General features: G+C 50.0%; 2 protein-coding genes across 2 annotated transcripts in view; one reads left to right on the top strand and one right to left on the bottom strand.

Moving 5' to 3' along the window:
- ACSF2 (acyl-CoA synthetase family member 2) overlaps nt 1-24,296 on the bottom strand; it is a 29,199-nt gene extending 4,903 nt beyond the window's left edge. Inside the window, exons 1-10 of the mRNA XM_055318386.1 lie at nt 24,140-24,296; nt 7,944-8,139; nt 7,462-7,590; nt 7,139-7,192; nt 6,701-6,819; nt 6,412-6,577; nt 5,750-5,845; nt 5,477-5,634; nt 5,116-5,207; nt 4,758-4,834 (exon numbers count right to left, since the gene is read on the bottom strand). Coding sequence (XP_055174361.1) covers nt 4,758-4,834; nt 5,116-5,207; nt 5,477-5,634; nt 5,750-5,845; nt 6,412-6,577; nt 6,701-6,819; nt 7,139-7,192; nt 7,462-7,590; nt 7,944-8,139; nt 24,140-24,249 — 1,197 coding nt within the window. The 5' untranslated portion in view covers nt 24,250-24,296. The remainder of the gene's footprint in view (nt 1-4,757; nt 4,835-5,115; nt 5,208-5,476; nt 5,635-5,749; nt 5,846-6,411; nt 6,578-6,700; nt 6,820-7,138; nt 7,193-7,461; nt 7,591-7,943; nt 8,140-24,139) is intronic.
- CHAD (chondroadherin) lies at nt 27-4,542 on the top strand. The gene is made up of 4 exons (XM_055318396.1): nt 27-1,383; nt 3,204-3,367; nt 3,623-3,768; nt 4,004-4,542. The coding sequence occupies exons 1-3, from the start codon at nt 610-612 to the stop codon at nt 3,762-3,764; spliced, it is 1,080 nt and encodes a 359-aa protein (XP_055174371.1). The 5' UTR covers nt 27-609; the 3' UTR covers nt 3,765-3,768; nt 4,004-4,542.
- Nucleotides 24,297-26,869: the final 2,573 nt, after the last annotated feature.

Genomic DNA, 26,869 nt, shown 5'->3' with positions numbered 1-26,869 from the left:
CCGCCAGCGCGCCTCTCGCGCTCCGCCCGCGCCGCACAAGAGAGCCATTAAAGCGCCGCCGGCCGGCCGACCGCGGCGAGACTCGCGTCCGGCTGTCCGGCCCCGCTTCCTGCCTCCCCGGGGCCAGGGCGCCGCGCCGAGCGTGTGGAGGGGGGCGCGGGGGCATGGGGGCGCGAACCTGAGCAAACAAACAAGCTCGGGGACGCCTCCTCTCTCCGGTGTGAACTCGGGGCCCTGGACGCGCCCGAGCCCCCGGTCCCCGAAGGACGGGGAGAGGAGGTTTTGGGGGGCTGGGGGCGCGCGGGGGCAGGATGGGAGCGCGGGGAGAGAGCGGGCCTGGGCTCGGGGGTCGGCGCCAGCCCCGCACGGTCGCCAGCTGGGGGCAGGGCCCCGCCCCTCCCCGTCGAGGGCGGGGGCGCATCTCCGGGCGGGAGGGAGTTAAGCCCGGTGGCCGGGATGCTCCACGTAGGAGCTGGCTCCGGCTGCCGGCTGCGGTCAGGGCCGCCGTATAAATAGGGCGGGAGACCCGAGTGCCGAGGACTCGACGCTGCCCGCGCCCCGCCGCCGCTGCCGCCCCCCACCCCGGCCCCGGCCTCAGGCGTCCCGGCCATGGCCCGTCCGATGCTCTTGCTCGTCCTCGGCCTCCTGGCCGGCCTGCTGCCGGCACTGGCCGCGTGCCCCCAGAACTGCCACTGCCACGGCGACCTGCAGCACGTCATCTGCGACAAGGTGGGGCTGCAGAAGATCCCCAAGGTGTCAGAGAAGACCAAGCTGCTCAACCTGCAGCGCAACAACTTCCCGGTGCTGGCTGCCAACTCGTTTCGCGCCATGCCCAACCTCGTGTCGCTGCATCTGCAGCACTGCCAGATCCGCGAGGTGGCTGCGGGCGCCTTCCGCGGCCTCAAGCAGCTCATCTACCTGTATCTGTCCCACAACGACATCCGCGTGCTGCGCGCCGGCGCCTTCGATGACCTGACCGAGCTCACCTACCTCTACCTGGACCACAACAAGGTGACTGAGCTGCCCCGGGGGCTGCTCTCCCCGCTCGTCAACCTCTTCATCCTGCAGCTCAACAACAACAAGATTCGGGAACTGCGCGCTGGTGCCTTCCAGGGCGCCAAGGACCTGCGCTGGCTCTACCTGTCGGAAAATGCGCTCACTTCACTGCAGCCTGGCGCTCTGGACGACGTAGAGAACCTGGCCAAGTTCTACCTGGACAGGAACCAGCTGTCCAGCTACCCCACAGCTGCTCTAAGCAAGCTGCGGGTGGTGGAAGAGCTGAAGTTGTCCCACAACCCCCTGAAAAGCATTCCCGACAACGCCTTCCAGTCTTTCGGCAGATACCTGGAGACCCTCTGGCTGGACAACACCAACCTGGAGAAGGTGAGCTGCTGGCTGCAGAGCTCTGTCCTGGCTCCTTTTCTGCCTAGAGGACCGGGGATCCGGGGCCGAGGCTGGGCACCATCCCTTCACCTCTAAAATTGCTTCTGTCTCTCTGGCTATCTCTAAGGTAAAGAGCTCTGACAACTCTGTCCCTCATCTTGCCTCATCCCCACCCTAAATCCCGCCCTGCAGCCCTCGTCCCTAGTCTCAGCCACTGCCGTCCTCAGATTCCTACTTATAGACGGAGCTGGGGCTGCCCTGGCCCCGCCAATGGCCCCTAGGAGGCATGTCCACTGCTCCCAAACCCCCTGCTGTGGGCAGGAGCCACCTCTTCCTGTTGGACCTTCCATCCCTCCTCTGCTGTTTTTTTCCTGTCTCCAGTAAACTTACCACCCCATAAAGGAAGGTTTGTTTATTGAGAAGCTTTCCTGAGGAGCTGTGCAAATCAGGCCCACAAAGAGACCCTGTTCTTGGTGGGGGGTGTACATGTGTGCTGAGGTGGGGTGGGGGACTGGGGGGTGAGGGGAAAGCAAACAGCTGAGGAGGAAGACCTCCTCCATGTCCCCTGGAGGTCCTGGTGAATGTTCTCCCTTTCCCCTAGTTCACCCACGTACACACCCCACTGCATTCCCTGGGCCATTTCAACTGAGTGGGGCTCGGGAACCAGGGCGTTCCCCGGGTTGCAGGGAAGACACCCATGGGCTCTATGAAGGGCCAAAGACGAGAGCCATATACCATCGTCAACATTTGGCACAAGACTCCAGGTGTCTTCCCTGCAGGGAAGACTGGCTGTGCCTCACTATCCCCCAGACCACTTACTGCCCTTTGCCCACCTTGGTCGACCAGACCCGTCACCTGGCTGCATCCCTGCTTAGTCCTTTCTGCCCTATAGGATACCCAGTGGCGCTGCCTTGGGTTGGGGCAGGATCCCTTCTCGGAACTGGAAAATCACTCTGGTACTGGGGCTTTGGCCAGGAGGTTTGGGCGGGGACCAGGGCAAGGTGTAGAAGACCATCATCAGAACAGTCTGGTTCCAGGGAACTTCACACCCCTCCTTGATCCATGGGCACAGAGTTGAGGGCAGAATCATGCCTGGATGGCAGCCAACCTTTGTCTGGGGGGATGGAGCCCACCCTTCTTCAGCTCTGGTCCCTCTAGAGATAAAGCCAGAGGTCCCTGTGGCCCACCAGTGCCAGAGTGGCCTTTTAGTAGGGAGCAGAGGAGGCAGCAGGGACTGATCTGGGGCCGGGGAGGCCAGGCAGCACTGTGATGACTGGGCCAAGATGTGGGCACCAATAGAATGTTTCCTCTGGAGCCATCCAGCCTGGCCAAAGGTTCCACTAAGGAGGCTCCACAAATAGCCGCTGGCAAGCAGTAAGAGAGGGAGCAGTGAGGACAGAGCTAGGGGAAGTCCTAGGACCCTGGGGCTTCGGGGAGCCTGGGCCCATTGCCCATCCCACCAAACACTGACCAGCTTCATGGTGTGCCAACTTGGGCCGCTGGAACCAAATTCTGGCTGCCTCCCTGGTCCCAGGGTTTGTGCAGGGAGTGCACTGCCAGGGGGAAGAGGAGCTGGGTGTGGTCCTGCCGCTACTGTTTACTTGCTAGTGTGACCCTGGGCAAGAGACTTGACTGCCCCTCACATCTGCATTTTGGAAATGACACCACCTATCTCAATATGTGGATGTACAGATCAGATCACCAGAGAGAACTCAGTCTCCTTGAGGAGCCGCTGCTTCTATCCAGGGAAGGACCCTGCCCTCCGGGGCCACAGAGCTGGGAGAGGCTGGGCACTCACTCCTGTCCCCCTCACTCTCCAGTTCTCGGACGGTGCCTTCCTGGGCGTGACCACACTGAAACATGTCCATCTGGAGAACAACCGCCTGAACCAGCTGCCTTCCAACTTCCCCTTTGACAGCCTAGAGACCCTTACCCTCACCAACAACCCCTGGAAGTGCACCTGCCAGCTCCGGGGTCTTCGGAGGTGAGAGCACCCCCACACTTCCAGAACCCACTCTCATGTGATGGAGTGGAGATGCACCGGCCCTGCACTAACACAGCAGGGGCATAAGTCCTAGATCTGCTACCTAATAGGGGTGGGACTCTAGGGGGTTGTGATGTGAAGATGACGGTTCCAGGCTGTCCTAGAGCTAAGTCCATCCTGACCCCCCTGGCTCGATTGCCCCTCCCCCAGCACTCCCACACCTCTTCCCCAAGCCCAGCAACTCTCTCTCTCTAGGTGGCTGGAAGCCAAGACTTCCCGCCCTGATGCCACTTGTGCCTCGCCTGCCAAGTTCAAAGGCCAGCATATCCGGGACACAGATGCCTTTCGCAGCTGCAAGTTCCCCACCAAGAGGTCCAAGAAAGCCGGCCGCCACTAAACAGGTGGGGGGCGGGTCCCCCACTCCCCTCTCTGGAGATTCTAGCAAGGGAGGAGGGTGTCCTGGGATACCATATCCCCACAGACAGGCATACAGATCCTCCATCTGCACAGGGAGGGCCAGGGAGGGCCAGGGCTCCCCTTTAAAGTGTTAATGGACACTGCTGGGGACTCCCATCCTTCTCTGCAAGCCTCGTCTGGGTCGTTGGAATCCTGACACCGAACCTTGCCTCTCCACAGGTCCTGACCCAGCTGGTCCTGGTGACCGGCCTCTGCCTTCCGCCGGAGAAACTACTGACCTTCCCACCTCTGACCCCCACCTTCTCCTCACAGCCTCTGCTGGCGCACAGAGCTGTCCACTTCTAGACATGTCCTGGCAGGGGGACACAGGTACTCTGGCACAGACCCAGCTCCACCTGATGGTGAGAGCTCCATCACCCCTGGCCCCACCGCCACGGCTCCTCTCAGAGAAGCTGTTGCCAAGACCTCAAGTCCTTCAGAACCAGAACAGGGTAGCCATCAGGATGGCCACCCTTCCATAATCCTCCTTTCCTCTGCTCCCCAGACCTTGCCATTTGGAAACAAACATCAGATCCTTGCCCCACCCCTTGCTTCCAGAAAGGGTCTTGAGCCCATACCCCAAGTCTGACAGCCCTCCTCCCCTCCCGCCGCCTGCCAGGACACTCTAGCAGGACACTGGTGCTTTGCCGCATACCCTACTGTGCTGCACTTCTTTCCCAATTTTTCATAAATATAAATGTATGTATGTGTAATATTTACTCTCCTGTCACCTATTTCTATGGCTCACCAAGCTGCTAATGGGGGGGGGGGGCAGACTGCATTTTCTCACATCTGCTTTCTGGAACGAGGGCCAGCCGAGAGGGTCTTCTGTGGAGATCTCCGGCCTGAGCTCATCGCACACCCACCAGTCTGTTCTCACCCCGGCCTGGCCTGCCCCCTGCCCATGGCCCCAGCCCGGCTTCCTTCCACTCACCACCAGATCCTTCATGTTTAGCTTGTCAGTGATGGTTCGGATCAGCTCTGGGGGTGCAGGGGACCCAGCAATCACACCTGAATCAGAGAGAGGACTGACACAGCTCCCAGCTTCCCAGGCCCAGCGGATCCCCATTCACCTATAGCTCCTTCTAGGGAAGAACATTTCCCTCTCACCCCTGACCCTGGCCTTGTTGCTATAGCTGGCAGCTAGCCTTGGGCTAGTGCCCAGGGACACTGAGGATCTGCCTCCCTCCCACCCACTCCTCTGTGGATCTTACTGCCCCTAAATAAAAGATTGGGCACATGTTCAGCTCACCAGGCCACTCCTGGCCTGGCCACCCTTGGCCCTATCCCACCTCCACGAATGGTCGAGATGTCATAACTGGAGAAGTCTGGCTGGTTCAGAATGTCCACGAACATTGTGGGGGTGCCATACAGGAAGGAGCCTCTGTGTAAGGTGGGGGAGGAATCTCAAAATCAGGCTCGGAAGGGGAAGGGAACTCCCTGTTCTCACCTGTCCCACCCTGAAACTGCAGTAAGGGCCAAGACCCCCCATGTGGGAAACAGGAAGGATGAGCTTTTTGGAGGCAGGGACTGGTCTTCCCCTGGGCGTCCCCCTCTACCCCTGGTCTCCATTTCTCTGGGCTAAAGGTGGGGGAGGCTCTGAAAAGTATCAGGGGCTCATCAGCCCCCAGGGGGCTGCCCACTGATGCTCACCTCTCTTTGCTGATGGCCTCCAGTGCTTTCTTGCCATTAAAGGTCGGAGAAGAGAGGATTAAGGTGGTACCATACATCACGCTCACCATTGTGCCCCCTACAGAACCCAGGCAGTGGTACAAGGGGCTGGGCAGGATCATCCGTTTCTCCTCTGGCGGCTGGAGATGGAGGCAGGAAGCTGGTTCTGTCCTGGAGCCAGAAGCCCCAGGAGCCAGTGGCCCTAGCCTGCACGGTTTCCCCATCCCCAGCAGGGCCTGGGCTAGCCGCCCTCACCTTCAGGTGCATCTTCAGACGATCCCCTATCAGGTTGGAGTTGTTGACAATGTTGTAGTGGGAGAGGGTGGCCCCCTTAGGATTGCCTGTCGTCCCCTGAGAAGACAAGCAGGTGATGCTTGGCCTCCTGTTCCCCATCTGCTTCCCACTCTGGGACACTGTATGGGAGAGCCCTGGAACTGGGCAGCAGGAGACTAAGACTACTGCCTCAGGTCCATTCATTCCGAGTCTGTGTTCACAAACATTTACCACGTGCCGGGTATTAGGATCCAGAAAGGTGGCAGAAAAGGTCTCTGTCCTTATGCCCCTCATAAATATGGCTCAGAGAACTCTGTGGCCCACCAGCAGATTCCCACTCTGGGCCTCAGTTTCCTCATCCGCTAAATAAGGAGGTGGATCTATCAGCTCTGGTCTTTGGTGGCCCAGCGCATCTGCCCCTGAGCTGAGGATTACAGGACCCAGGGAAGAGGGTGGTGTGTGTGGGACAAGGACACCAGTGGCCAATGTTTTCCAGGGCAGAGAGGATAGCTAGGGCTGGCCCCAGAAGAGTGTCTGCACTCCAGACTTCCTCGGTCATCTCCTCGTTCTTGTGGAAGGGTCATAGGGGTGAGGAGGGGCTAGCATGCTAGCCTGCGTGTGGAGCCTGGAGACCTCTGCCCTACCGAGGTAAATTGGATGTTGATGGGATCATGGCAGGACAGGAACTGCTGGGTGTACCGGAGCTGGGCCAGATGCTGCTCTTTGCTTCCAGTTTCCACCACCTCATCCAGGAGCAGGGTCCCCGGCAAAGGGTCGTCCACCGAGATGAGTGTGGTCAGTTCTGGGAGCCTGGGTTTAGGGAGGGTCGTGAGAGTCAGGGCCCAGGCTGATAGGAGCCTCATCCCTGGGCTTGGAGACAGGGGGATCCCAGGGGCCACACAAAGCACCCTTTCCGATATGGGACACCCTCACCTCTGACTCTTCAAGGACCCTGGCTGGGCCTTCTCCACCTCTGGACAGATCTGCTTCAAGATGTTATAGTATTGCTGAGTCTTGAATTGCTTGGGGAAAGCGAGAGCTTTGCAACCTACCTGTGGAGGTGGAGCCCCCCCACACCCAAAACAGTTAGCAGGAAGCCCAGGCAGCAGTTCCAGGGTAGTCATCACTAACAGTTGCTCTCTCACACATACACACCACCTCACACATGCACTACCACCCTCAAAGACACGTGTACCACCTCAATACACACACCAGCCTTGTGTCTGACCAATCACCCTCCCCTCCCACCCATACAGACCCAAGGAAGGACAGACACTGGGTGTCACCCACTTGTGCATGCCCTCCCCAACCTCCCTCCCATCAACTCTCTGGCTGTGCCGGCCAGGGCCCTTCCCTAGGAGGGGGTCCTACCTTCTTGAGAGCATACTCTAGCTCCATAGCCTGATAGGCTGGGTTCACAGACACCTAGTGGAGACAGTGAGGGTGTGTTGATCAGTGTCTCGGCTAGACCCCTTCCCTCTCGCTGCCTCTCCATTCTTAGGAGGCACAGAAACACCATGTCATCAGAGGCAGTGTCCTATACTTCTGGGCCTCCTTGGTAGGCTTCACGAGAAAGCACCATCCTGTGTGAAACCAGCTGGGTACTGATGGTTTGGAGGCCAAGGAGCTGGGGACTCCCCCGTGAATTGTGGACTCCCTACCTACCCAGCTGTGTCAGGCAAGCCCCTGCTTACCAGAATGATGCCCGCCCGAGCGGTAGCCAGCTGTAGGAGCACCCACGCATAGGAGTTGGGTCCCCACACGCCCAGCCGGTCGCCCTTGCAGAGACCGATACTCAGGAGCCCAGAAGCAGCCTTGTCCACCTGGTGTAAACAGACAGAGCACAGGGGTGAGATGTGGGTAAGCAGAAAGGGGCCTGTGACTCCCACCTCAGCCCTTCGCCCAGGGGTTCATATCAGAACACCCTGGGAACATGGAACAGGTCAATTCCCAGGCCTCAGTGGGCCCAGGGCTAAGTATCCCAGGCGGGATCCATGCAGGTGGCATCAGGCCCCTTTTGTCTCTGCCCTGTCCCATTCTCCTGCCATCCCTTGGGGTCCTCAGGCAGTCCCATCCCCCTGTTCCACAGCAGGTACGGCTCCTGCAGCTCCCCCAAGCCTGCACAGGCTGGGGGGGTAGCACTTGCCCACTTTGAAGGTTTAAGAGCAGGGCTCACCTCCTCTTGGAGCTGGGCAAAGGTCACCCTGATGTTTTCGTGGGGGATGACCAAGGCCTCTATGTCAGGCATCCTCTGCGCTGTTGCTTCCAGGCACTGCCCTACAGTCTTGTGGATAAGGCTATGTCTGGTGGGGCCCTGGATGTAGCTGAGGCCTCCAGTGGGCAGGAGGACAGTGTGATCCACTTCTCCAGAACTGTGGGGAGACAGGCAATGGACTCCATTAGGCCAGACCAGGCCTCTCTGGCACCAAGTGTTGGCACACCTGGCTGGGAGGCAGGTTGCTCACAACATGGGATGGACTACCTCAGAAACTGCCTGACCCTGCCCCATCTGCAGGAATCAGGACCCAATAGAAAGGTTCAGCTCTTATGTCACTCTAAAACTGTACTAAAACAAACAAACAAACAAAAATCTATTATTTTAAAAACAAAAACAAATAGTCCTCCAGAAGTAGAACTATCACATGGTGGACTTAGGCCTACATGCACTCTCTTGTTCCTCTGGGTGACAGGGGCTGGGCTCCCGCTGAGGCCTCACAGGGGTGGGGGGCAGGGCACAAGGTTCAGTGCAACAGGTCTGAGACCCTGTTCTCATCAGAGAGGGTGTAGTGTGGGGCCTGAAAGCCAATTCTGACCATTCACTGCTGCAGCTACTATGCTAGAAAGACCATGTGTATCTTCTGTTGACTGACTGCTTAGGTCTTGTGGGGGAAAAATTTCTGGGAAGAACAAGGTATGCAGGGCAGAGGGGAGCAAAACTGGGTGGCCCCATAAATGGGAAAGGAGCCTGCTGCCATCTTGCAGGAGGGCTGGTCACAAGGCAGGCAGATGGGGAGGCCGCCCGGACTGGTGGCTGCTTTGGACCAGGGAGAGGATGTGGAGTCACACATGAAATCACCCGCTACAGCTCTGTAGGGAGCAGGTGAGCACCAGGCTGGGATCAGGGACAGGGTCTGAGGAGGAGGTGTCTGAGATCTCATCCTAGGTATGCTGCTGGCTGGGTAGGCAACTGCCGCAGACACCTCTGGTGTCCCAGGTCACCTCCATGGAGCACCTCTGGTTTCCGCTACTGGGACAGTTCCCTGGAGATTCTATCCGCATGGGGGCTTCAATTCTCCCCTTCTGCAGCTGGACAGATCTGGGAGGCATCTGGACCTTCTCAGAGGTCCTGGGGGTTGCCTTGGCTGTGACTTCAATATCACACCCTATACCAGCTTCTCTTCCAGGCTCTTTCTCCTCACTCCTGCTTCCTAGCATTACAAACCACCTGTAGTCCTCATTCTCGGGGGAATCCAAGTAAAGACACAGGATTTTGCCTTTCTAGACCTCAGCTTTCCCACCCATATATGAATAGTTTTAGGACTGGATCACTGGTTATTCTCAAGTGAAAGGGATATTACCTAAATGGCCTGGTTAACCTTTTCTTTCTTCTTTTCTTTTTTTAAAAAAATAGGCTCCACGATCAGCGTGGAGCCCAGGGCAGAATCAGGAGGGAGCAAAGGGCAAATCTCAGACACTTTCATGGTTTTGTGGTCAACAGAGCCTGACAACACACTTCTTCTTACTCTCACAGTGACCAGGAGTCCTGTTTAGTTTGGAACCCGTGCTTCTACTCATTCGCCATGGATTTCAGACCAGATAGTCACCTCCTGGAAATTCTAGTTGGAAAATCAACAGGTTGATTTATGTGCAGCAAACAAACAGATACCAAAACAAAACAAAACAAAAGACAAACAAAATCCATTTCAGTTGTCACATGTGTTACATTTACATTCCTTATCTTCATGGCAGCTCTGATAGGTGCTGCGACAGAGGTCCCCAGGAGGCCCTTGTCCTTAATAAACCACCCTCACTCGGGGTGTTAAGCTGACCATGAACACATGGAATCCAGACCACATTCCCAAGCTTCCCTTGCAGGTGGTCTGGCCAGGGAGAGGTACTATGTGCACTTCCCTTAAAGGAAGGGGCATCATCTCTTGGTCCTTTCCACTGGGTGGAATGTCATCTGCTATAGGAAGAGACTGTAGCTCTCATCTTGGGCTGGAGTTTGACAGCGGGGCATACCATACCATGCCGCCACCACTTGAAGCCTTGGTGAGAGTGGGTTTCTGTGACATACACTAAGTTAATCCTAAAAAGTCCAGATAGGAAGCATGAACTGCCATGCTCTGGGTAAAGAAACAAGAATACAAAGAGGCCAAGTGGCCCACTCGGCTGGTAGTAGTTGGACCTGAAGTGGAGGCCTCAACACAACTGCCCCAAAGGAGAGCTATGACCATCCGCCATCCCCCAACCCCCACAAATCAGGGAGAAGTGGGTAGCCAATTCTGTTCTTTAGGCTTTGGATGTATCCTCCAGACTATCTAATCTCCATTTTATTTCTTCCACAACTGTTTGCTGGTTGAGCTTAATCAGAATTGGGGCAGGGCTGGACTGAGGTAGAAAGAGGCGGCTCCTCCAAAGGACTTTAAGGGACCTAGAAATGTGGATGAATGCACTTTGTTCATAAACGAAAGAACCACCCATTGGTTCCAAACCCCAAGGGCAAACAATTGATTCTACTTTCCTCCTTCCTTGAACACACCCCAAAGGCCTTGGGCAGAAAGAGGCAGCCATTTCTTTTTCTGTAACTAAACCAAGTGGCATACATTCCACCTAATCCTGAAAAAGACAACAGAGATTTGCTTTGAGGAAAAGTTCTGGCTTTGTTATTATTATTTTTTTATTTTTATTTTTAAATTTTATTTATTTATTCATGAAAGACATAGAGAGAGGCAGAGACACAGGCAGAGGGAGAAGCAGGCTCCCTGCGGGGAGCCCACTGTGGGACTCCATCCCCGGACTGGGATCACACCCTGAGCCAAAGGCAGATGCTCAACCACTGAGCCACTCGGGCACCCCTTATTATTATTTTTTAATTTGAGTGGGAAGCTTAAGGAGCAGGAGAGGGAGAACCAGCAGTCCCTATGGCTCCCAACTCAAAGAAGTAAAGTCCAAAAGTACCCCCCTCATATGCAGTTACCTGTGGCTAAGCAGAGGATCCTCCTTCTGACATATAGTCAGAAGGTCATGGGGTGCCTGGGTGGCTCAGTCAGTTGAATGCCTGCCTTCAGCTCAGGTCATGATCTCAGGGTCTTGGGATCCAGCCCCACATCAGGCTCTCTGCTCAGTGGGAAGCCCATTTCTCCCTCTCCCACTCCCCCTGTCCCTGCTTATGCTCTTTCTCTCTCTCTCTCTCTCCCTCTGTCAAATAAATAAATAAAATATTTTTTAAAAAAGTCACTAGTAGCCTAACACAGTGTCACATGCTTATGTCATTTACCTTGCTTCCTCTCATCATGAAGGCATTTTATTTTCTCATGTCATTACAAGAAGGGTGAGTATAGGAGCATACAATATTTTAAGAGAGAGAGAGAGCACATTATGTAATTTTTATTATAGTATATTATTATAGTTGTCCTATTTTATAACTGTTGTCATTAATCTTTTATGTGCCTACTTTATAAATTAAACTTTATCATAGGTATATATGGATAGGAAAAAGCTTTGCATATATAGGCTTCGGTACTGGTTGTGGTCTTAGGCTTCCACTGGCGGTCTTGGAACGTATCCCCTGTGAATAAGGAGAGACTATTGTAAACATTTAGTGATGCCTTCAGCTACATGGGTTGGGCATCCTAAAGTGCTTAAGTCAGCCAGGTGGGAGCCATGATGAAATGGAGACAAAGCCCCACCTCAAGGTGCTCTCAGAGAGTTGGCATTTGAGAATTCAGGCCCACTTCTATTGTCAGGAAACAAGATTTTTTTTTTAAGATTTTATTTATTAGAGAGAGAGAGCACATGTACGAGGGAGGAGGAGCAGAGGGAGAGGGAGAAGTAGACTCCCTGCTGAGCAGGGAGCCAGACAACACAGGGTTCCATCCCTGAGATTATGACCTGAGCTGAAGGCAGACACTTAACTGGCTGAGCCACCCAGTCATCCTTGCCCCTCCCTTTTTTTTTTTTTTAAGAATTCTCTTGACCTTAAAAAAAAAAAAAAAAAGAATTCTCTTGACCTTTTATTGTTGGCAGCTAATGTGTTCATGGTTTTATCTCCAGTGCTTCACGGAGCCTAGAACATAAGAGGTGCTCAGTGGAATAACCAGATGAGTGAATTATAAATATTGCACGTAACAATCCAATTAAAAAATGAGTGAAGCACTTGAATAGACTTTTTTCCAAAGAAGATATGTGGTCAACAAGCACAGGAAATGCAAATGAAAGCCACAGTGAGCTACTACATTATACATACTCACTCAGAAGGCTCAAATCAAAAAACCCAAAATAACAAGTGCTGGTGAGCGTGTGGAGAAACTGGAACCCTTGTGCATTGCTGGTGGGAATGTAAAATGGTGCAGCCAATGTAGAAACCAGTTTGGTGCTTCCCCAAAAAGTTAAACATAGAGGTTACCAATGACCCAGCAATTCTGCTCCTAGGTATCTACCCAAAAGAATTGAAAACAGGTGCTCCAATGCAGACTTGTACATAAATGTTCATAGCAGTACTATTTACAATAGCCAAAGATGAAAACAACCTATAAGTTCCAGCAATTAATGAATGGGTAAACAAAATGTGGAATATCCATACAATGGAATATTATTTGGCCATAAAAAGGGAATGAAGTATTGACATCCACTATAACATGGATGAACCTTGAAAATAATGGGCAGCCCGGTGGTTCAGTGGTTTAGTGCCGCCTTCAGCCCAGGGCCTGATCCTAGAGACCTGGGATCGAGTCCCATGTCAGGCTCCCTGCATGGAGCCTGCTTCTCCCTCTACCTCTGCCTCTCTCTCTTTCTCTGCATCTCTCATGAATAAATAAATAAAATCTTTAAAAAAAAGAAAATATTATAAGCTAAAGAAACTAGACACAGAAAGACACATATGGTATAATTCCATGCACATAAAATATTGAGAATAAGCAAATCTATAGATTTAGAAAGTAGATTACATGGTTGCTTAGGGCTGAGGGGAGGGAAAGATACAGAGGTGATAACTAAGGGGGGTGGGGTTTCTCCTTGAGGTGAGGAAAATGTTCTAAAATTGACCATGGTGATGGTTGCACATATCTATGACTGTACTAAAAACTAATTGTACAGTTAAAAAATGAATAATTTCACTCCTAAGTTTATATCCAACAGAATTCATGCATGTGCTCACCAAAAGACAGGTATGAGGATTTTTGTGTTGTCTTCAATATGGAAACTACTCAACCCCTCAACAGTAGAATGGATAAATACATGGTGATACGTTATTTTCAATGTTATATAGTAATGACAGCAAATAAATCATGATTATACCCAACAATATGAGTGAAACTCATAAAAAAATTAAAGAAGCCAAAAAAGGAAAAGGTATATACTGTCTGGTTTCATTTCTATGTACAAAACAGGCAAAACTAATCTATGCTGTTGGAAATCAGGAGAGTAGCCAAATGGGTGCTAGTTATATGGGTGTGTACAGTTCATCAAAAATTCAACAAAGCACTTAAACTATGTGTCCTTTTCTGAACCTATGGTATGCTTCAATGCAAAATTTAAAAGAAAACTCTCCTAGGGATTAAGCTAGTGTTGCTATACTCATAATTTATAAACTAAATTTAGTGACAGATTGTGGCATCTTTTACCATTTTGTCACAAAAATAAAAGCAGCATGTGCCATTTCTGTGCAAAATCCATCCATACATTAATAACTAATGCTGGGTAAGTCAACCAGACAACATCTGTTTGAGATCCCTGTCCCAGAAATTACTCAAAGAAAGAATCTCCTTTTTGAATGTAGCAGGATTTTTCTTCCTGAGAACTCCAGCAGATGGTAAAGCAGTGTATGTGTCCTCTGTACAATTCATGGTCCCACTGTGACTATTGGCCCAACCAACCTGTTTCATACATGGATGGATGTTCCCCAGGTTCAGGAGCACAGAGCAGCTCATGACACATTGCATGACACACATGGCTTCCTGGGTGCAAGGCTGTGATCCAGTAGGCAGCCCCCAACTGGAATACTAATGCTCTAGCAGGAAACCAGAACCACCGGATAACCATCTGCCTTACAATGTAATTTCCAGGAATGTCTTTAATGATGAGTTAGGAGTGGGGGTGATTCTGATTTATGAAAAAGATGAGCACCAGAAGTGGCAAAGGGCAGTAACGGTATATCTCCTGCAGGGTATGCGACCTGAAGGTAGAAGGAGAACATCAAGTACCTCGCCTTGCAAGGCTGTCTTGCTGGTTTTCTCAAGGAAATTGTCTTGAGTTGTTCTGTCCCTGTTTTATAGGAGGAGGGAGAGGTTAAGCAAATTATCCAAGATGCTGCAATACAAGTTGATTAAAATGCCTCATCATTCAATCACAAAGAGCATTTCCACAGAAATAAATCAAGTGGCATCGATGCATGAAACACAAATCGGCCACAAACTCAAGGACAAAGGACGATCTAGGAAAAGATGTCTGTGTCACAAATCAGAGCAAAACAACCATGAGGCATTTGTTTTCCAAGAGATCAGCAGAGCTGGAAAACACTGATATTATAATGTCTGCAAGTGGTGGCAAAAAACTATGGAGTGTGTGTGTGTGTGTGTGCGTGTGTGTGTCTAGTGTGTGGTGTATGGTGTATGTGTATGCCTGGAATGTGTCTGGATGTATATGTCTGGTGTTTGGGATGTGTATGTGACTGATATGTGGTGTGTGTGGTGTATGGTGTGTGTGTGGCATGTGGTGTGTGGCGCATTGTGTGGTGTGAGTGGTGTGGTATGTATGGTGTGATGTGGCATGTATGTGTGTGTGGCGTGTGTGTGGTGCATATGTGCTGCTGTGTGTGTCTGGTGTGTGGTATGTGTGATATATGCATGTGGTATATGTGTATGGTGTGGGGGTGGGGGGTATAAGTGGTATGGTATGTGTGGTGTGGTTGGCATGTGCATGTTGGTGTTTGTGTATGTGTGGTGTAGTGTATGTGTATGTGTTGCATTGTGCGGTGTGTGTATGGTATGTTGCATGTGTGTGTAGTGTGTGGGTGTGGCATGGTGTGTGTGGTGTGTGTGTGGCATGTGTGTGTATTTACAGAAAGAGAAAGGATGGATATGGAAGAAGGACCTAGTGAAAGAAGGACCTCTGAAAAGTAAGCAGCTGGTATTCCAAATTCAATCATTCTGGTCATTCATCTGGATTATTATACCACCGGGCCCCAAGAGCTGTTATTTCAAAAATCATATATATATATATTTTTTTCAGTCTGTCTGATTCTGTAATAAACGAAGTCATTACAGGACAAAATATAACAAATCAGTTATCTGCCCAAACCAAAGATTGCTGTCTTTCTAGAAGAGTCTAATTTCAAAATTCCATGACAGGTATTGTTTTCAAAGAATACTCTGAGGCAATTCTGGAAAGCAGTTCATCCCTGCCACAGGAGCCAATTTGTGGAATCCTCAGCTCTGTGCAGCCAGTACGGGAGCTTATCCCAGGATAAAGACCAGGGGGTACTCAGCAGAGAGCCCATGGATTATAACGCTACCCTCAATATTGCCTAAATAAAGCTCCCTAACTAGAGAAGATTAATAACATGATTATTAGTCTCAACATGAAAGCAAGAATGATTGATAATACAGAATGTTGGCAAGGATGTGAAGAAATGGGCCCGAGTGTAAATTGGCACAAGGTTTTTAAAGGGTAGTAAGGATAAAACCCATAATATTGCTTATATTACAGGATCCCTCGCCGCTCCCTAGAGCTGGGGCTTCCTGGGAGTTAAAGAGGGAAGCTGATTGCAAATCAAGAGGCATTTCTGTGTCAGCATTTCTGGCAAACTGCCTAAAGAAATCTCATAAGAAAAAGATCTGAATCTTCAAGGACCCAGCAATTCGTACATGCAAATTCTTTTCGCATATTAATATCTAATTTGCATTAAATTTGGCTTTTGTAATCTTGTGGGCTTTTTTAAATAAAGATGGCACCCCAAATTATACAAGCTTCAGAACCCCCAAATCTGGATCCCTTCTGACTTAGTAATATCTATTAACATTTGAATGTGCATATCCTTTGGCCAGCCATTCCATCCTAAAAAACAAGCAACAAAAAAACGAACGAATGTCTAAAGGTATGAATAAAGACATTAATTGCTGCTTAGTAAAGAATTGAGAAAAATACTTTATTTCTAGAAGCAAGGGATTAGATAAAGTACAGGGCATCTGTACAAAGGAACCCTATGCCATTAAAAATTTTTAAAAATGAAGATACTCTCTATATTTACCTCTATGGAAAATGTCTGATACATTTTAGGTAAAAAGCACATTTCAGGACAACGTGAACTGACATTTACTGATGTATCCTCACGCAGGTTCTCTTCTACACTCTCCACACGTATGATCTCTTGTGATCTTCAGAGGCACTCCCTGACCAAAGTACATACTCACTTTCACATGGGAATGAAACTCAAAGAAATACCAATAAATGGCCAAGCTGGTATTCAAATCCAGGACTTCCAAGGCCTCCATACAATACAAAGTGAATCTCTGTAAAGCCCTATTGCTCAAAGACGGCTTCCACATGTGTGTTAGATGACTATCAGTCTTGGAGCACATTTACAAGGATTATTTTTTTTTTTTTATGAATGAAGAAGCAAGAGGTTTATTTTCTCATGGTTCCAAATCTGGTGGGTGGAAAACCCTGAACCCCTATCTGTGTGTATTTTTAAACAGCCTTCCCTGAGGGACCTATGGGGTCAGAAGCAGCAAACCTGTGGCCCTCTGAGTGCCACAGGTACATGGAGAAGTATCCCCACTTGGCCCCCACCTCCCAGACCTCCAGCACACACTGATCCTTTTCTGTGATTTATTTGTGGCAACTGATTCACCTTCACTGCTTCTGATCTTACCAACCTGTTCTCATGTTCCAGCTCCCTCTTCCTGGCGCCAACCACAGTGGCTTTGCCCCATAACTGTAGAGGCAGTTTCTTGATGATACCAAGCTGAAAAGCCTTCTGCTCCAGTGTTGGCCCTGCTGGCTGGTTTGGGGAATTCCCATGGCCTTCTAGACATTCCAGGGCTGGTGACTACAGTCAGGGCTAGAGGCTACCATGGGCACCCAGGATCACACAGTCCTGACAGGGTCAGAGCTGGGTCCTAGAGGAGTTTGTGGAGGCAGGTACAATTGGGGCATATGAGTAAACAGGTCTGCAGAGTCCACTTGGGAAAGAAACCCTTTTGCCTCCTATTACTCATTCATTACCTTCTGGAAGGAGGTGAGCAAGAGGCTTGAAGCTGGATCCTGTCCTTGCTGGGGGCAGGAATTAGCCAGGTTACCCTGGGCAAAACTCTTAATTCTTTCAGAAGCCACCAAGCAGGGAGTATAACAAGATATGAGGGCTCCAGGGAACTGCAGGGACACCCCCCAAGCTGAGGCAGACCCCTGCTCTCCTGGGCAAGGTGCCATGGCAGCAAGAAATGACAGCAAGAAAGCTTTAGAAATGAAATTGAAAGCAATAGCCTGTTTTTGTTCCAAGTCATGGACTGGCCTCTGCCCTTCCCCCCTACCACCCCCCCCCCCCACAGGCATTTGATGCCAGGCTGGTCCCTGGTCCCTAAGAAAGACATAAATCATCAACAAAGCTAAATGACAAGCAGCTGTCTGGGTTTACAACTTTCATTTTGTATGTTAGAGACCAAGGATTCATTAGCTCAGATTTAAAGCAAACAAACTCACAAATCCATAAGGACAAGTGATCTAACATAATAAATGGGCCAAGAAGTATGAACAGAAAATTAGCTCAGATTTAAAGCAAACAAATTCACAAATCCATAAGGACAAGTGATCTAACATAATAAATGGGCCAAGAAGTATGAACAGAAAATTCACAGAAGACATTGCAAAAGAGCCCAGTCTCACTGTTAATCAGGGAAATGTTCATTCAGCCCACAGTGAGGTATGCTTTGGCCTCTATCAGAGGAGGAAATGTTTTAATGTTCACTCGGCAACACTGAGCATTTGCGAGGATGTGGGGACACAAGACTTTCGGTGACTACTGGTGGTCACCGTGCCACATTCTCTCCAGATAATTTCCAAAAAAAACTGGAAATGGCAACCCTTTAACACAGCAATTGCATTGCTAGAAACATAGTTATATGGTGGAAAAAGAATATAGATCTATAGTGTCAGTGTAAATAGGTCTCTAAAATGTACTATTGAGGGACACTGGGTGGCTCAGCGATTGAGCATCTGCCTTCAGCTTAAAAGCAAAAAACCCACTTAGACACGACATGCATTCAATTTATGACATTGGCTCTCAGTGACAGTCGGACTGTAGGATGGCTATAAAAGGGACTTGAACTTGATCCCTATTGTTTTATTTCTCTTACTTATAATTTTCTGTAACAAGTATGGCTATATGTTAATTTGGAGTGGTAGATACCTAGGGGTTCATTATTTTATCCTGTGGTTGTGGTTAATTTTTTTCCATATGAAATATTTAAGAAGGAAAATATAAGGGATGCCTGGGTGGCTCAGCGGTTGAGCATCTGCCTTCAGCTCAGGGCATGATCCCAGAGTCCGAGGATAGAATGCCACATTGGGCTCCCCACAGGGAGCCTGCTTCTCCCTCTGCCTGTGTCTCTGCCTCTCTCTCTCTCTCTCTCTTTCTCTGTGTCTTTCATGAATAAATAAATAAAATCTTTAAAAAAAGAAGGAAAATACAAGAGGGTTGATGAACTCCTTCTTGGTGCCCTTCTTGGGAGTTCATATGATGCACCATTTGAATGCAAACATTCAAATGATGCACCATAGAGAGAGGGAGACTCAATGGTTCTATCAAGTGAGAGGCTGGGTTACGACCAACATTTATGCAATGAGAAAGAGCCCTGATCTCTCTCTGAAGTTCATGTGCTATACTCACAGGCAAGCCTCCTTCCACAGTGAACACATTCCCTCTTGTAGGAGACACAGTTGTAGTGAAATGTGCCAGTGCATCTTCTAGTTTGTGGTGGAGGAGAGGCAGTTTCTCCTCTTCCGTCCCCCTTGTACACCAAGATTCAGAGGATAACTATCCAACACTCCATTCTTCCAGCCCACTGGACCACTCATGGATCCATGCATGGTGGGGCTGTGTCCGCTCCTCTCTGTAATTTGTACAAAGACTTAGGCTATTGGTTGATCTGGGAGTGACACTTGATATTTGAGAGTAGAGACGGCCAATGCTAGGGTAGGAGGGGAAAACTTTGAACCTGTAACAGCTGTTTTGTCCCGAAATAAAGTTGAAATTTTTATGTACCTGCCTAGATAGTTGATACATTTATACCAGTGACAACATACAGCTATTGTTCAAGAAAATAGCTTGTATGAGCTGATTCAGAACATTTGCTCCTTGACGGGATCACAAAGTTACCTATGAGGTTAGCTTATGACCTTAGCTTTCTAGAGACAAAACCCTCAATGTTTCTGTTCACTTGGAGGATGAGAGAGAATTACAAGGTGTCAGGCGGTTTGGAGGAGTTTGTAATGGTACTAGCACAAGTGAGACTTCCTGTGAGTCTGAAGGCTTCATACTTCAATCACAGCACTCTTGAATTAGGAGATCAGGCTCAAAGCCCAGCCTCCTTAGGAATCACAGAATGTCTGCAGAAATGGAGAGTGCTTCTTATCCAAGTGGCCTATTTTGCAAACAAGCCAAGGGGCAGAGAGATTGAGTGACTTGCCTGAAGCCTTATGAATGGGAAGTGGTAGGGCTGGGATTCACTCTCTTGTCATCTGATTCCCACAGTGAGAAACACATACACACCAACAAGGTTTCACAAGACAGGATTTGTAAGCTAGAAACACAGCTTGCTTATGTCTGAAGCAAGAAATCTTATTGGGCAGAATTATGGGGTACCTGTCATGTATAAGGACACTCCCCTAGCAAGGCCTATTCAAGAGATGAAATCATGCCCTGTACCTTGGTTTGCTCAACATATGATAAACAAACAAACAAACAAACAAAAATTGTGAGCACAGGCATGTTACATACCTGGAGCAGCCCAGCTAGGTATAGGCAATTGCCCTGCCAGAACTGTCTCCCACCTACTCTCCATACAAAGTTACTAAACTGTGGACCTTAAAGTCATTGCAGGAATGCACAAACCCATTGTTACCAAGCACTACCTGTATAATAATAGCTCATCACTGCAATGAGTTGAAGATCTCTTTAGTATCAGGCTGTTGAATTAAAAATTTTCTTTTTCTTTTTTTAAGTTTTTTTTTAAAGATTTTTATTTATTTATTCATGAGAGGCACAGAGAAAGAGAGAGAGAGAGAGAGAGAGAGAGAGAGGCAGAGACACAGGCAGAGGGAGAGGGAGAAGCAGGCTCCATGCAGGGAGCCCTACACAGGACTTGATCCCAGGCCTCAAGGATCAGGCCCTGGGCTGAAGGCGGTGCTAAACCACTAAGCCACTGGGACTGCCCGAGTTAAAAACTTTCTTAACATCACCTTATTAAACTCTCAAAAATAGGATTAAGGCCAGGTTCAATTTATCCCCAAAGCTACCAGCTAAAATGGTTCACTTGAACCCAATCTGCTTGGCTTCAAAGTTTCGGCCTATTGATCAAATAAATTAAATGTGGGGGAGGCTGGGAGGGCTTGATACCCAGGATTCATAAGAGTTCAAGTACAGGCAGTTTTATGCAAGGATATGGGCTTCATAGGATCAGTTTCAAACTCCAGCCTCATCAGAAAGTCTTTCCCAGTCCCATTCCCACTAATTAGATTCTTCCCTGCTTTGATTGCCATCCTCCAAGGGACTGCAGCACCTTTTCTGCCTTGTATGAGAGAGTCTATAATCTTCCTCTGTGGATCTGTTTTAGGCAAAGAACTCAGTAAAAACAAGGCCATTCATTTTTACACTCCCTCTCTAGCCTCCAAAGGAGACCGCACATCTATTGCATGAAGTCAGCAAGCAGAAAGGGTAACCAAAACTGATGCTTACCATTCACTGGTTACAATATCCAAGTTTGTAGTTTATTTTCCATTGTTACATTTAGACTGGAGGATCCCCAGTGTAATGTGTGTAGGGATATTATTACCAGATGGCTTGTTAATCATCTTTGGGGAATTATTGGAAGAGTCTATTTTTTCTAATTACTATGGTTTCCAACAAAAACACTTCTTGGCTTAATGCAATCCCCTCATATAGGGACAATATTTTATAGTTTCTGATACTCGTCCCACCTAATTATAGCCATTCACCTAGAGGGTTGTCCATGAAGTTCAATTACCCCTTTGCCCTACTATCAGCATGGAGTCACTGGAGCTCCAGTTCTGAATATCATTCCTAATTCTGAAGGCTTAAGCCAATGTTCTGTCCTTCTCTGCTCTGAGTGGTCCCAACACCCAAGATGCAACTGTGAGGCAGCCCCAGGCCAGCTTCAGTGGTCTGGAGGAATCTGGCTCACTTCAAGTTCATCAAGGAATCTTCCGTCCAAGGCTCCCTGAAGCCCCAGACTAGCCCATCCATCTTCCTTGGGGAAGGGGATGTGTTGACAAGGGGAAGGAGCTGGTGGTTCAGGAGATCTGGTGAACAATAAGAGAGCCTCTTCTTTCCTTCTGGGGAAAAAGGCTTTAAATAACCCCAACTTTGATGGAGAGGGAAATGTCTGGCAGATCCCAGATCTGGACTTGGGGCTGGGCAGAGGCTACCATCTTGGCAACTGGATAAAAGGAAGAACCGGGAACAAGAAGGAAACCACTGACAAGGAGTCTCTCCTTTTTATTTGTTTGTTTGTTTACTTATTTGAGAGATAGAGAGCTCACACGCATGCACATGCACACATATACCTGAGCAGGGAGACAGGCAGAGAATCCTCAAGCAGACTCCTTGCTTAGCATGAAGCCCAAAGTGGAGGCTTGTGGTGTGGGGCTCCCTCCCAGGACCCAGAGATCATGACCTGAACTGAAATAAAGAGTCATATGCTTAACTGACCGAGCCACCCAGGCACTCCTCTTCTACTTTTAAATCAGTTGGAATTCCTACCCACACACCATTTGAAGGTCTCAGGGACCAGACCGACCCCAAAGGAAAGGCTGAACAGAGCCAAGACTGTCAATCCAGCAAGTAGGTAGCATTAATGACAAACTCACCAGGTTCAGGAGTTAGGTAATGCCCTCCAGGTCACAAGGTCAGTAGGTGGAGAATCCAAGGCTATAAATTACCCCAAAGTAGTCTGGCTTCAAAGTTCTTATTCTTTCCTAACAGGCAAAACTAGGGATCTAATATGTAATAGGCCTGCAGGGGGGTAGGGGAGGCACTACAGGGCAGAGAAGCAGGCTTTATGTGTAACTAGATCAGAAGAAGCAGAAAATAGAAGTCCAAGAGCTTTCCATATCATTACGCTTGGAACAGGAGTAGTGATCATGTGACTTCTCTTTTCCCCCACTGGGACTTCAAGTCTCTGGAAGACTGGGTTCTTCAGCTTCTATATCCATAGCACCCACCAGGTAATTGACATGACATAGGTGCTCAGGAATGTCTGTTGAATGCTTAAGACTCTTGAGGGTTTCTGAAGGGGAAAGGAGTGAAATCAGGCCAAATAGAAAAGGGTTCAAGCACAAGGGAATGAAAGGATGGGGAAGGAATTAGGCCAAATGCTCAGGAAATCTTCTCTTTGGATAGATAGATCTCCTTCTGGTTACAGAGGCAGAATTTCTCTGAGACCTGGTGCCCATAACCTGAGATTGTATGTAGGCCTATACCGGGTCCTGCTGTTTACACACAAAGATGTCAAAGGTCAGGAATGTTACTATGTGATCAGAAGTGGCCTGATTTAGCATCATGAAACATGGATGCTTTTAGGAGTAACTTCGCTGGGGCGCCTGGGTGGCACAGTTGGTTAAGCAACAGCCTTCGGCTCAGGTCATGATTTCCGGGTCCTGGGATCAAGCCCCGTGTCTTTGGGCTCCTTGCTCAGTGGGGAATCTGCTTCTCCCCCTCTCTCTGCTGTTCCCCCTGCCTGTGCTCTCTCAATCTCTCTGTGTCAAGTAAATAAATAAAATCTAAAAAAAAAAAAAAAAAAAAAGGAGTAACTTTCCTAAGGGTCCTCACATTGTAATAGGGCCCTCACTGAGGAGTCTAGAGGTGGGGCTTGGAGGCCCAGGTTAGCCACTGCAGAACTTGCCTAGGGAGGCACAGTCCCATCTACTGATCAGCCTTGAGCCACCACCAGGTTTTCTCAGAAAACCAGGCATAGCCATCTTAAAGCATTGCATGCATTCTAGTTTTTGGGAACTAGCAAGTTCAAAACACTGCAAAACGTTGTGATCTTGGAGTTTAGCCAAAAGAGGAATTTGCAGTTTCCTCCAATTCCACCCCCCACCCCATCCTATTTTTGTTAACTAAACAGTTCTCTCCAGAGGAGAAGCCCCTTTGTTCTCCTCCCCACTTAATTCCTGGCCCATCTGGGTGGCAGGGCACGTTCAGTGGTGCCCAGACTTACCCCCTCTGACTGCTGAAGATAACCATCACAGATAACATCAGTGGGAGCCCAGCTGTTTAAGCAACTAGCACATATTCACATTTGCAATCTTGGCACTGCTAGGAGCCAGCAAAGTTACTGGGAAAGGGCACCTGCCAGGCCCCATCCCACTTTTTGCACTGAGGACAGAAGAAAATAGACCCAGCAGGTACCAAGGTTCGAAAGCAAGAGTTCGTCAGCATGTAATGAGGAGAGGGGAGACCGCTACGTTTAGCGGCCTTGCAAGACAGGCCGAAGATACGTGAGTGCATCCCTGAAGGGAGTCCAGCTCAGAGACAGTGTTCTGAAGCTAAAGTCTTACCCCTGCCCTCTTTCTTGGGCTAGACCGCCAAAGGCCTACATTCCCGGTCCTCTGTGTGCTCATGAATGGCAAGGACTAGGAGTCCTGGATCTGAACGCAGAGTCAGTGCAGGGTCACTGCCAGCCACCAGCTGCAGCCCCAGTCTGCACGAGCCAGGCCAGTATTTCCTGTTGCCTAGGCGCTGGGTGCGGAGTATCTGCTCCCCAGCGCGTGCTATCCAGAGGTGCGGCAGCCTCCGGCCTGCCAGCCAGAGTAGGATCGGCCCCTAGGCAAGCTCTGCAGGACCCCTCCCTCCCCCAGACTCCCCTGGAGACGTGGGTAGGTCTGGGTCGTTCGCCTCTTCCCCGGGCAGCCTACCTGAAGGGGCGGACGCCCTGCAATCTCGCTTCCTGCCAACCCCGGGCCAGGACGGTGCGGGCCCCCAGCACCCCTGGGGTCCCGGCACACAGCCTCCCGAGGCACAGCATCCCGACGTAGATGGCCAGGGCTCTCTACGCGCGTCCCGGCCCGAGGAAACTTTTAAAGTGAGCCGAGGCGGGGCGAGCCGAGCAGGCGGGGAGGCGGGGAGGGTTGCCTCTGCCTATGGGGTGCGGAGGACTCTGTCCGGCAGAGCGGGGCGGGGCGAGGCGTGGAGGAAGCGGCTACGCGCGCGGGGCCACCTTCCCTCCGTACCCGCGGCCCTCCCCTCCCACCCACAAGACGTGCAGGGGGTTTCCCTACGGATCTGAAGGCCCCGGCCACAGTCCAAGGACAGGCTCGCGTCCCGACCACTAGGGGCCTAGGTTTGAGGGCGCCAAGAGTTTGTTGATTTCGTAGAGGGGGGGTTGCAGGCCGGAGGCGAAGCTTGGACGCGTCCAACCCCCAAGGCCAGTTTAGCGCGCGGGTCATGGACTGCTTTCCCTACCTCCCCAGGTTGCGAGCCGGAGCCAAGGGAGCCGGCACAAAGTGTCCTCCAGGCGTGCCAGATGGAGCAGAGGACCCGCGGTGGCTGGGGAGGTGGCCAGGACAAGAGTGCGGTGGGCGAGCCCCCTCGGGGCCAGGAGTCAGCTAAAGGGATGCTAGTCCGTACCCCCGTCTCCCACGGGCAGCCTCCCACCCTGGGCCTCTGCCTTGACCCATTGCAGTGCATTGTGTAAGGTGGCATCAGGTACTGGAACCTGTGCTTCTCATCCCCCACCTGCCAGAGCTATTTCCAGCCTAGGACACAATTCTATGCCCTGCCGGAGGCATGAATACAAAGCAGCTGTACAGCAGCTCAATCCACCGTGCCTGTTCCAGCTCTGGTCCTGACTAGGAAAGGTGGCACTGGGCACCAGAGAGTGGCACACCTGTCAGTTTCACACGCTCTTGCCATTTCCTCCAAAGGAGAAGGAGGAGAGCAATGGGAGGAAGGCCTTAGCCAAGAGAATTCCCCTTTCCAAATACAAATCAAAACCACAATGAGATACCACCTCACACCAGTGAGAATGGGGAAAATCAATAAGGCAAGAAACCACAAATGTTGGAGAGGATGTGGAGAAAAGGGAAGCCTCTTACACTGTTGGTGGGAATGTGAAATGGTGCAGCCACTCTGGAAAACTGTGGAGGTTCCTCAAAGAGTTAAAAATAGACCTGCCCTACGACCCAGCAATTGCACTGTTGGGGATTTACCCCAAAGATACAGATGCAATGAAACGCCGGGACACCTGCACCCCAATGTTTATAGCAGCAATGTCCACAATAGCCAAACTGTGGAAGGAGCCTCGGTGTCCATCAAAAGATGAATGGATAAAGAAGATGTGGTTTATGTATACAATGGAATATTACTCAGCCATTAGAAACGACAAATACCCACCATTTGCTTCTACGTGGTTGGAACTGGAGGGTATTATGCTGAGTGAAGTAAGTCAATCAGAGAAGGACAAACATTATATGGTCTCATTCATTTGGGGAATATAAAAAATAGTAAAAGGGAATAAAGGGGAAAGGAGAAAAAATGAGTGGGAAATATCAGAAAGGGAGACAGAACATGAGAGACTCCTAACTCTGGGAAACGAACTAGGGGTGGTGGAAGGGGAGGAGGGCGGGGAGCGGGGGTGAATGGGTGACGGGCACTGAGGGGGGCACTTGACGGGATGAGCACTGGGTGTTATTCTGTATGTTGGCAAATTGAACACCAATAAAAAATAAATTTATTATTAAAAAAAAGAGATTTCCCCGTTCCTGTCCCAGGGGCAGCAATGAAAATCTGGGCCAAGCAGAAAGGTTGGTTAGGGGCAGAGCCTGGCCCTAGAAGATCTGTCCTAATGTCTGGCTTTCTCTCAACTGAGGTCCTGAGAAGGGAACTATGCTGTTCCTCCTTAGATCCTGAGAGTGACCTCAGATCTCCCTGAATCCCAGGCTCCTGGGGATGGTATTCACACTTCAGGTTGTGTGGGGGAGGAAGGAAGATATGGGAGCAGAGAAATTATGAGGAGCTGAGCTTGCAAGGGCACACCTTCCTAATGAGATTCACTCACTGACTCTGAAAGCCTGGCCTAGGAATGGAATGCCCTGGGACACATCCCTGGTCCAGGGGATCAGCTCTGCCAGTACCTTGCTGGGTGGCCCTGGGCTTGTGAAGTGGTGGGTGGATATGGCTTTCCCAGGCACTTCTAGTTTCCTTGCTAGTTTGAGGGTCAGTCCGGGGTGGGGGTGGGGTGGGAGAAGAGAAGGATGAATTCCTCTTTGAACTTGGCTCCAGCCTCAGCTCTCCATACTTAGGTTTCCCTGAATTCTCAGATGGAAGAGCCAGAGAATAACAGCTGCCAGTTTCAGGATATCTTCCACAAGGCAGACTCTTCAAAGCCATTATCTCTGGCTTTCACCATCACCTTGCAAGGAACAGGCATGTCTTGGAATGTGTCACTGTTCTTATAGATGAAGAAATTGAGGGGCGCCAGCTGGCTCAGTCCATGGTGGAACATGCAACTCTTGATCTTGGGGTTGTGAGTTCAAGCCCCAAATTGGGTATAGAGATGACTTAAAAATTAAATAAAAAAGAAGAAAGAAAGAAAGAAAGAAAGAAAGAAAGAAAGAAAGAAAGAAAGAAAGAAAGAGGAAACTGAG

Source organism: Nyctereutes procyonoides, unplaced genomic scaffold (assembly GCF_905146905.1).
Source record: "Nyctereutes procyonoides isolate TBG_1078 unplaced genomic scaffold, NYPRO_anot_genome, whole genome shotgun sequence".
NCBI classification, from domain to species: Eukaryota; Metazoa; Chordata; class Mammalia; order Carnivora; family Canidae; genus Nyctereutes; species Nyctereutes procyonoides.
Note: the sequence above shows the minus strand (reverse complement) of the source record. Positions and strands in the feature narration are given on the sequence as shown.

What these genes read in the sequence shown, in the direction of transcription:
- CHAD (XM_055318396.1), top strand. Translation starts at nt 610, where the DNA reads ATGGCCCGTCCGATGCTCTTGCTCGTCCTCGGCCTCCTGGCCGGCCTG. An exon ending in ACAACACCAACCTGGAGAAG is followed by an intron (nt 1,384 to 3,203) that starts GTGAGCTGCTGG and finishes CTCACTCTCCAG; the next exon opens with TTCTCGGACGGTGCCTTCCT. An exon ending in CAGCTCCGGGGTCTTCGGAG is followed by an intron (nt 3,368 to 3,622) that starts GTGAGAGCACCC and finishes CTCTCTCTCTAG; the next exon opens with GTGGCTGGAAGCCAAGACTT.